The sequence below is a fragment of the Magnolia sinica genome, chromosome 9 (assembly GCF_029962835.1).
Source record: "Magnolia sinica isolate HGM2019 chromosome 9, MsV1, whole genome shotgun sequence".
In the NCBI taxonomy this organism is placed as follows: domain Eukaryota; kingdom Viridiplantae; phylum Streptophyta; class Magnoliopsida; order Magnoliales; family Magnoliaceae; genus Magnolia; species Magnolia sinica.
Window position 1 is genome coordinate 63,637,421 of NC_080581.1, and position 10,856 is coordinate 63,648,276.

Consider the following 10,856-nt stretch of genomic DNA (forward strand, 5'->3'; position numbering starts at 1 on the left):
ATAATAAGCTTTTTTAATGGAGTTCAGCCATCATAATAAACTTTATTAATGGAGTTCAGCCATCATAACGGAGTTATATTAAGATTTTTCTTTTTTCTTTTTTATTTATAAGAGGTAGATGATGTTTTCTTCCTCTTTTCCACCACACCCAATGCCAGGATACAACCCTGCTATACATGTGTGTGTGTGTGTGTGTGTGTGTGTGGGGTGTTCCAGTTGTCTCATATAATTGACTAGTTCTTATCCTAAATCATTAGGTCAGTAAACTTATTAGGTGGGTCACAGTGCATGAAATTGGACACTGCCGGCCAAAATTGGAATTTTACATAGGCTTGGTTTGACGACATACTTCATCCGTACTAACGGAATAAGTCTGTCGCTAGTAAATCTTTCGTGTGAAATATTTTGGTGGTTTTGAGGAGGATTTAGCGGCAGAACATATATATCCATTGCTAAATTAAGATTTGCAACCGAGATTATTTGGTTTACTTACAATTGGGGTAGCAATAATATTAGAAAAAATCAACAAGAGTTTGAGGTAGCCCTTCAACAAAAACTAGAGGTTATTGAACTCATCATTGTTATGGGGTAGCAATAATATTAGATAAAATCAACAAAAGTTCGAGGTAGCCCTTCAACAAAAACTAGAGGTTATTGAACTCATCATTGTCATGTAAACCTTATCGGGGTAGCAATAATATTAGAAAAAATCATCAAAAGTTGGAGGTAGCCCTTCAACAAAAACTAGAGATTATAGGACTCATCATTGTTATGTAAACCTTATCCCAATTAACTGAGGTCGACTACATGAATCATGTTCCGCTATTCCACTCCAAGGCCATACCCTAGCAGGACTTTGGAATGTCATATTATTCAATTTCATGATGAAATTTATGATATAAGTTTGCCGTTGGCAATCAACCTGATGCATCCCTTATTTATCTAGGCTGGACCAGCAATGAGAGCACAAAAAACCGACAGACATAATGTAGTAGACTATTATTACATAGGCTGTTTACAATCAAGCGCTCTCTAATAGTTTATTACATAGGGTAATTACAATCAATGAGCTATATTATTGAAATTCAAACAAATTCAATTTTCCTTATCCATTGTTGTTCATTCAACAACTACTTTAAATTGGAGCAATGAATAAATGAAAAGAAAATGTATGACCAACCTATCACTGATGAGCAAGTGAGCAACGAGTTGAGAGAAATTTCCAAGTGAAAAATCCTCTGTAGTTTACTCTGTGGGTCTTTAGTCATGGAGATATACTTCTCAAGAGCCGTAGGCCCCAATTTAACATGTTATCATCTTGGTATTGAGTCCTCTTGTTTGTATCCATGACTTAGGGATATTGACTGTGAACTTTTTGAATAGGTTCAGTTTTGTTATCGAGAAGATGCCCTGTAGTTATTTTGAAGTCTCAAAAACAGTGCTGTTGGATGGATTGGCATTTTTGGCATCTACTTGGAACAAAGGGGTGGTTTGTAAGAACATTGGCCCAAGGAGACGATTGGAATCTCTTTTTTAAGGTACAGAGTCGGTGTTAGCTTGTAAATTTCTTTCTATATGCCCGCTTGAACTATGTTTCAACCTTAAAAGTATTTTCTGAATTTCCATTACCTGGTAGTTAGTAATTGCTGGGAGATGATGCAAGTACACCTTTTGCATCTATCTTTCCTTTCCATTCCCGTTAACAGTAAATTACAGTCATGTAAAAAATTTTGAGAACTGATACATGATTCTAAGCTGATAGGCATGAGCAAAGACCCAGTTACACTGGAAAAGTTGTATAGCTACCCTTCCATTGTTAACCCCAAATTATTTTGGCAACAGCCATGACTAAAGAAAAACTAGCTAGTTTTATGATCATTGAGCTTTTCCATACAAGACCATGTAACCTTTTTCCTTCATTTAATTAAAAGAAAGTTCTTCTCTACTGCTCTTGTTGCTTTTCAATGTATCACAATATCTTTTGTATTTGAGGAGTTATTTGACCAACAATTCTTGTGGAAATAATCATATCACCCTTCTATGAAACTAAGGTCCCATCTTGATTTGGGGTGAACTCCTACTTTGGAATTCTTATCCCAAAAGATAAAAGAGGAATTAGGATGTGTGGTATGTACAGTCACGGGAAAGAGCTGCCTTGATTGTAAAAAGTGACTTTTTAAAATCCTTTGTTTTTTTTTCATATCCTGCTCAAAGCAAAATGGACAGGGAAATCATATCCAATTCAGTGAAGCTGTCCCCACCTGCAAACATACCCTAAATGCCTTCATCATTTCTTGAAAACTGAGTAAATGTTTTTCAGTTACTGTCAAGCACTTTTTTTTGTTGTAAATTAGTTGCCATTCGTTAGGAATGGTTGAAATTTCAAGGCCTTCTAAAATAATTATTCATATGTTAAACCCAATTAATCAGAATAATGCTTAAATGATGATGACAACAATGTGTTTATATAAAGGTTTGAAATTGGTGTACTGGGTATTTGTCTCATTTACCACGGATAAAGGTTCCTGTACATTACTCCATGTTTTCCTAGAGAAATTTTTGTGTGATGCAATCAAAACTTGAAGTAGGCGTATTTTATGGAAGATTTACTTATACTTTTAAATGTCTTACATGAACGATTTCATAGAAGGGGTGAAGCGAACTTGTTCAATCTACTTGGAGTCCCATCGAGTTTTAGAGTTGCCTGAATGTATTTAATGAGGTGTATATTTTAGTTAGTATCTAATTGAATTAGATTATTATGAGTTCATTTTCGCTGAGGGTTGGAATATGTATGTTTTTAATTTGGATGAGACTAGTATAGAAAAATGTTGTATTCTGTTTTTTGAATTTGAATGATATTACTATTAGGTGCAACAAATTCAAAAAATTATAATATAATGTTGCCTTTTTTATTGCAGAAATTTTAGTGACAAACCATATCCGTCACTAATTTCCGAATAAGCCGAAAATTCGCGACTTAGAATGACAAACGAAATTCATTGCTAAGTGGAGTAGGGTTGCTCACTGCTCCTGCTGGAATCTCTTTTGTTTTCTATTCCTCTGGCTACTAAAATGTTTCAATTTGTTGGGTTGTCTCTTGCCTGCCCATGGATTCAGCAGAAGTTTAAAAGTTTGACCCAAGTTGTATCGCCCTATCCTATATAGTAATGGTGCATTCGCGCTTTTTCAGCAGAAATGACATCCCCCTTGAACCCTCAGCTGAAAAACATGAAGCACCCCCCAATGAATTTATCTACACCTGGATTTGCTTCCTTTGCTTCGGCTGTCTCTTGTGGCCGAGAAGTTCTAGCCCTTACTATGTTCGCTACCTCTTCAAAGAGAGGTTGGCTTGGGAATAACGCTTCGCTAATGCGTTGCGTTCTCAGCTTTGCTACTGACACTTCATTCTAAAAGTGCTATGCACTGATGCTTCATCTTAAGTTCTTATTATTAAGGTAAAACGTGTTAGCGTGCCTAAATTTATAGTTGTTTTTCATATGGTTCCGTTTCATTCAACACATTGATTGATTCAAGGTAGCTTTTACAATGGACTTTTAAATTTTGTGGTGGGTAGTATCTGTCGTTTATTTACGATAGACAAAATTTGTCGCAATTTAATGACGAATCCCATCTGTCGTTTATTTTTTAAAACATGGCAAATCGTGGACCAAGAGATGGACCAAGTTCATCACTAACTTTGTTTTGTGATGGACTTGGTCCGTCATTTTTATGAATTTTGGCATTAATGAGGCGATAAAAGGATCACTATGCAAACGCATTGTCTTTAGCACTCAAGCCATAGGTGAAAAAAGTCAAACATGTGAAGTCGGATCCACTAATTAAGGCATCCTCATTGTGAAGATGCCTCGTCTCAAAGAGTTGGGCCCACATGCATACATATAAAATGTGGTGAGAAGGGCAGGGATAACTTTGCGACTGCTTGATGAGTGACTCTATCTTTGTTAGGTTGATTGTTGAGGGTCAAATATTGCATATTGGACCCCATTTATTACTTGGTTTTATGAACATGATAATGTTTAATGTTCTATTTTAATCATGTTTGTGTTGCAAGGTGAATTTAAGAGCTTGGATTGAAAAGGGTGCTAAAAGCATGGATTTAACGCTCAAGAATCACCAAAGCCAACGATGGATCTTATGAGACAAAGAATGAAGAATTTACATACTAAAGATCCAAGAAAACCAAGTGAGGAATGAAGGGAACTGAGGACTTGAAGTGAAGAAAAGGAATCCTAAAAATTGGCATCCCTTGACTAGTCTAAGCCCACCTCGACCAATCGAAGGATCCTGCTCAACCAGTCGAAGATTCCTCGACTTGAGCTCTAGCGACAAAATTTTCTAAATTCTTATAATTCCTCAACCAGTCGAATGTGACTCTCGACCAGTCGAAGGTTGTCCTCGACTAGTCTAAGGTTACGTAGACAACATGACTTGCGAAAATTTGAGACGGTTTCCATAATTTTCCAACTCGGTGTGAAAGTTAGACTTGCAAAACTATAAATAGGGGTCATTAGTATGTTCCTAGGCATCTTTTAGGGTTTAAGGAGTGGAGCAAAAGCAAGAAGAAATCGTCACCAAGAGTTTTTCTTCCTTTTCCTTAGTTGTTTTTATGCTTTCTCAAGAGATTTTAGTTCAATCATGTTTATGATTGGCTAAACCTCTTAGTTAAGGCTAAGAGGTGAAGCTTGTAGCGTGATGAGATGTTTTTTTATTGCTTTGATTCATGTTTAAGTTGATCTTTGATTCTAGTTTGATTCTACTAGAAAAACGGGAAAAGATTACAAATAAAAGCCGTAGCCGAAGATATATAGCTACGGTCATCATCTGTAGAACAACCGTAGTCGTAGGTACCGTAACCATGGGTCCTAAATATATAGCTACGGATTTAATTCGTAGCCGTATATCTATAGCTACGAATTAAATCCGTAGCTATAGTTGCAATAGGATATAGGTAGTAATAGCTACGGTTTCTGGACCAACAGCTACGGTTGATAGCTGTAGTAAATGTATTCTTTAAAAAAAAAAAAAACACAGAAAATATAATAATGGTATCTCTTACCTTTGTAGTACATGCGCTGATAGATCAACCCATCTATGCTAATAAAGATAAAGACTTCATGGCTTACAAATCCATCTACCAATCTAAACTAATACAAATAAAGAATAATAGAAGAAATACATCACACTTGATTAATTACATGCATAACAAGAGAGTATTTAGTCTTATAAGCTCTTACAAGGGCCATCATGTCTCACTTATGATTACACAATTCTGTTGGAAGGGTAGAAGGAACCCAAATAAATAAATAAATAAATAAAAAGAATAGGTAAAATAGAAATAAAGAAAAGTTTATCTCTACTCCTCGCAAATTATCCCTGACCACATATGAGCAGAAAGAGGTCCTCCTTTCCAATTTGAGCAAACAACGGTACACGTCAAGAACAGAGCAAAAGAAAAAGAAAAGATAATGATATTATTAGAAGCCTCCAATTTGAAAGAAAAACTTTACATCAAGAACAGAGCTTTGCTAAGTGCACATACATGTGCAATAAAGCAATCTAATCACATAAGCGTATATTAAGAATGGATAAAACAGCTACAGGCAATATTCATTTATAAATGGATGATTATTTAGCTCATTGGAAACATGCGCCCATGATGGAAGCCAATAGTAGATGATGGAAGCTAGTAGTAGATGGTTTATTTGAAAAACACAAACCAAATCCTAGCTTGCTTCTCACTATGAGTTTTCTTAATTTTCACTTTTTTTACTTGGCTTTTACCACGCTGTATGTGAGACATGGCCAAAAATTGTAAATTTTCCACAATCCCAGCCCACTCAATTAGCATAGGGCCCAAAATGCGTGTGATCATAGTTCTGCCTCAATTCAAGGGCTCAGGATCATCCAAGAGGCTGGAACTTTTGGGGCAAGGCCCATATTTAGTTTGGTCCGGAATTTTACACCAGCCTGGTGACCCATGGAAATGAGCACCTTACATTCAACAAACATTTGTTGAGTTGATGTGCAATACTAAATCATTCTCAGAAAGAAAATAAAAATAAAAATAAAATAAAATAAATCAGAAGTGGGCTAATGTTAAGAGAACAACAAACTACCCAATGTATTCAGCAATGGAATTTGATCAACAAATAGATTTTCATGGAATCCTACCCGAGCTGCTCCTAATAGCTGGGATAAGGCTATAGTTATGAAATAGATTTAATAAAAACCATTTGAGGCCTAACAAGTTATTAAAAAATACATTTGAGGCCTTTGATTGCTAGCTAATTAGACAAAAAAAGTGTGTACATTGATCAAATTGAATCTGGATTAGCCGTTGGTATCCTCATAAATATTGAGTTGTCTAGTATACAGTGTGTGCATTGATCAATGTTTCGTATATAGCACAGTCCAAAAGCTGGCTGCCAAGAACTATTTGTCTGAATAAAGAAGAAAACAGTACATGCCAAGCCCCACCCAACAAATGACCCATAATAACACCTTTTGAATTACCAGGCACGCATACATCTGAAGGCTCAAAGGTAGAATGTGGCCAGCAAGCTGATTTGCTAGTTCTTTTCTCTGCTCAGGGCTTCCATGCTCAAAAAACTGTAAAGAGAAACAATTAACTGAGCATTTTTATATCATAGGCGAACAGAGTTCATACGACCAACATGAGAATGAATATAGAGACTACCAGATCACCAGCCCACAGCCTTTTAAAAAAATGAAAAAGGAGGGCAGATGAACAGGGGAAAAAGAATGGAAGGTATCTTTACGGGGGGAAAAAAAAGAAGAAGAGGAAAAAGAATGGAAGGAAACCAATGATTGTTTTTCCAGAAAAATCATACCTTTTGAATAACATAATTGCCGAACACATCAGTCATCAATGTTAGAGCATGTGGGAGAACTTCAAAAGCAGAATAACTACAAAGTGAATCAAGAATCAAAAGCAGCATAAAAGACAGCAACTAGCATATGGTGGCCACATCCACCATGAGTAGAGTACTGCCTAGAAGTTTTACACAACTGTAAAATCCGACAAGGAACAAACTCCTCATCTTGCCACTAATCTATCTGAGCATCCTCATTTCAGCTATAATCATCCTAGATATTTACAGAGTTGTGTCATTTTTTTGAATGATGGAATTTTATTAATAATCCAAAAGGCCACACAAATACCTGCAGTTATAAACAAATTACTGTTGCAAGCTTACCTGCAGGAGGAATTACTCAAAGCAGGAGGAATCTGACCAACAACAATGTTAAATCTGACAGGCACCAACATAGATGTTTTCCTTCTCGATTGAAATTTAACTAATGAAATGAAGAAAATGGTGAAGTATCCGATCTTCAATCAATACATTACTTATTGCAAAACAGAAAAGAAAAAATTTCTAGAAAGAATAGGAAAAAAAGGAAAATTTCAAGAGTAAATATAGTAATATTAGAAGTAGGATTGCAGCTGCAACATTTGCATCTGCTCTATAGCCACTGCATTATTCAAGGAAAAAGAAATAAACAAGATTTGCCATTTTAATGAAATGTTACCTTGTAATGAAAATGTAACTCAGAAATGACAAAACTACAATTTAGAAGGTTGCTTGCATAAAGAGCGAAATCAAAGAAGTATACCAAAAATACCCAGAACTTAATATGGATAAGTAAACAATGACAACCTCTTGGAAAAAATCAACCACCGCAGTTATCAAACCAACCTATTTCCATGGCAGTAAATGACACATGGTAGGGGAATGCTTTCCGGGAAAGTTGACGGAACATAATGGCTGCACTTCAAAGTATGGCCTCTTCGATTTTGAAGCCACCACCACCAGAAGCCACAACTTAATCCTATCATCATCTACTTTAGCTCCAACTGCAAACCCCCACACACCAAAAAAAAAAAACCCATCTTTAGAAGAATTCTCCAAACATCAAAAAATCTAAGATATTAAATAGCATAATTATGATGATTGGACCACAAGTTTTAAACTAAACCAAAGGTTGAGTAGAGCAATGTGAGTGTTTGGTTTATACGGAGAAGAAGAGAGAAGAGCAGAGTAGGGTCTGAGTAGGAGTGGAAGACATGAAAGAGATGGGTTGAGACATTTTCGGGAGGTGTGTAGTGTGGGTGCTATAGAGAAAGGTGCAGCTGGTTCTCTTTTCTTGAAAATGCTTATGTACCTCACACTACCTACCTACTTCTTTGGGTTGCTTTCTCTAATTGGGGGGAATGAATTCATATGTATAAAATCCAAGAGCCAAGTGATCCATGAATGAAGCTATGTTACTAAAGTACAACAAGGATTTGTTGCATCTCATGAGCACTTCATTTAAAAAAATTCTATCAATGTCACAAGTTTGGTTTTTAGCCCGATTGTTAGTGTTCAATATACTAGATCTGGATTTCAAGTCAGGGATGGGGGAGCACATATCTTAAACAACACCACAGGTACCCTTCAGTACAGCAACACATTCACCAGAATACCATCAATAAAAAATGGGTTCAACTTTAAAAATCAACTGACTAAAGTAGAGACAGGATCAAATTTACCTAAATGCCCACATGGCTGCACATATAGAAGTCAACCGCAGTTCCTGTGAGTTAAAGAGACAGGTTTCCAGCGATTGAATTTGAGGTATCAATTAAACAAATTACTTGTTTCGTCCATGAAAATTACTAACACTTGTATAATTGTGAGTTACCAAACACTGACAATAATCTCTCAAAATTGGGGCATGTATGATATTTGGCCTATTAATCACCATCTTAGCAGGAAATATATCTCAACTTTTTGTCATTTTTGGACAACAACAAATGTTGGTGGAGGCTGGGAATTTGGCTCGAGTGATGTGCATGCTTGAAAAGATCAAACATTAGGAAAGGTAAAGTGAGCTGACATTATATAACAAACAAAAACAGAGAAAGATAGAACTCTTTTAAAATTGAAGATGTCACCTTCCGGATTGCATCTAGTTCAGACCTAGTAAAATTGGCCTTTGGTCACACCATCCCTACATATACACAGAGAGCATTATTAGCCTATTGGGGAAAAATGAGGCAGTCATTCATTATGGAAAGGAAATGTCAATGACAGTCACCTGTAGAACAGAATATGCCCGCTTTACTTTTCATTAAAAAAAATATATATTTGACAGGTCCAAACCAAAGTCAACCCAATCATGTTCAATAGTTTAAATTATTGGTATAATGGTCTTGAAGTCCTAGTATTTTCTCAAATTCGTGACACTCATCAACTACAATTGGGTCTTGAGCAACTTGAGGCTCCTTTAACCTGCGGATTGGTTGTAACTTTAAAATCAACCATGATAAAACCACAACCTTCACCTATGCCCATTGAACTGGCCATGTTAGAGGCTCACAATACAAGGAAACAAATTGTAAGGGATTCAATCTTGCCATTGGCAATACCATAGTAAGTAGTAGTTCATAGCTTACATATGCCATCCTCATTTGAAGTTTCGTGAAAATGGGTTGAAAAAGCCTCTTGATGGTTGGCTACACCAAAGATGAACATCTTTTAATAATAACGTGTTTACTACTCCACATAAAAGAGGAAGGATGATGGGTGGAGGGCTCATCAATCCCATTGGAAGCCGACTGTAAATGATTCAAAACAAATGTCTGGATTAGTCAATCAAGATATGAACAGTGCAAGGATCCAGACAAACCCTAACAGAACTGCACACGGCTGTTAACATGAAATCAAGCAAAGAAGCTACCATTTTCTCCTTGGTTAAAAGAAAACAGTAAAAAGTAAACGAGGACTAGAAACAATAAATACCTTTCCAAAGAACCCCTGACATCAAAATCGTAGAAAGAGAACGGTTCAAAAGAACAAACTCCTGGATAGAATCCATCATTTACAGTATTCAATAAAACAATGGAAAAAACAAAACAGTACCTGTGTAATACTAAACAATATAGTATATTCTATGGTAATCAATGAACCAACCTGAAGTGCTGAAACAAATCCCATATCACCACTTTACCGTCCAACCCTGTATGAAACGATGCAATAAGATGGCATAGGTTGACCAACACTTATCTAGTGTGTTAGACAGGGACAAATCCCAACATCTTATTAGGGTTCAATGACCCTAATAAGACACTTTCATAAATCCCAACATCTTTGTCGTGAAGATCATATTTTCTCATCCAAGATGTAATAAGGAAACTAGAAAGCTCACTAACGGATCCAAGATGCAATTCGTGAATGTCTTCCTACAAAACCCCAAATCTAATCAAGGAAAAAAAAAAAAAAAAAACATCATCAAATGAATCAAAGAGAATACTAAAACTCGACCTGTGTTCCTGATAAAATCTGAAGGCGTCGCCCTGAAACCTTCTCCTCAAGAGATGTTGGAATTTCATCAACTGGAACCTTACCCATACCCATCCTTCCCAACCTTAAGCATTTGGAGATAAGCAGCCGATCGGATGATAAAATGCAGACAAAGACAGAGAAGGAAACAAAGATGGGAGGGAAAGTGGGTTTTGCCATCACAGCCACAAGAAAGGTAGATAGTGAAACCCTTGAGCCCGGGAGAATAATAAAAAGAGTCCGGATCCTCTGTTATCAGGTCAACAGAGAATTCCTGATACCCTATTTCTCATTGGTCCATGTCACTGCTCACCAAAAAAATAAAAATAATAAAAAACAGCTTCGGACGCCAAACCATTAGGGTAATAGGAATTTTCTGTTGACCTGATAATAGAGGATCCCGACTCAAATAGAAAACTCCCGTGGGCCCGCTTTTTGGGTGCAAATTGCGTCTTACCCCCACACGGAGCTATAAACGACGGACGG

General features: G+C 36.5%; 1 protein-coding gene across 5 annotated transcripts; it reads right to left on the reverse strand.

Annotated features, from left to right (window-relative positions):
- Positions 1-6,326: 6,326 nt before the first annotated feature.
- On the reverse strand, positions 6,327-10,437 carry LOC131255545 (pumilio homolog 2-like). Of its 5 annotated transcripts, XR_009176162.1 has the most exons (6): positions 10,353-10,437; positions 10,002-10,047; positions 9,831-9,891; positions 7,743-7,900; positions 6,876-6,951; positions 6,327-6,633 (listed from the first exon to the last, which is right to left on the reverse strand). XR_009176162.1 is itself a non-coding variant. In XM_058256281.1 (5 exons), the coding sequence occupies exons 3-5, from the start codon at positions 7,883-7,885 to the stop codon at positions 6,457-6,459; spliced, it is 396 nt and encodes a 131-aa protein (XP_058112264.1). In that variant the 5' UTR covers positions 7,886-7,900; positions 10,002-10,047; positions 10,353-10,437; the 3' UTR covers positions 6,327-6,456. The 5 variants fall into 5 exon arrangements, 4 of the variants coding, with proteins under 4 accessions (XP_058112264.1, XP_058112263.1, XP_058112266.1 ...); XM_058256281.1 differs by lacking the exon at positions 9,831-9,891; XM_058256280.1 differs by lacking the exon at positions 10,353-10,437 and having other exon boundaries at positions 10,002-10,320.
- Positions 10,438-10,856: the final 419 nt, after the last annotated feature.

What these genes read in the sequence shown, in the direction of transcription:
- LOC131255545 (XM_058256281.1), bottom strand. Translation starts at nt 7,885, where the DNA reads ATGATGATAGGATTAAGTTGTGGCTTCTGGTGGTGGTGGCTTCAAAAT. An exon ending in ATTTACTGCCATGGAAATAG is followed by an intron (nt 6,952 to 7,742) that starts GTTGGTTTGATA and finishes TTCACTTTGTAG; the next exon opens with TTATTCTGCTTTTGAAGTTC. An exon ending in GCAATTATGTTATTCAAAAG is followed by an intron (nt 6,634 to 6,875) that starts GTATGATTTTTC and finishes TTCTCTTTACAG; the next exon opens with TTTTTTGAGCATGGAAGCCC.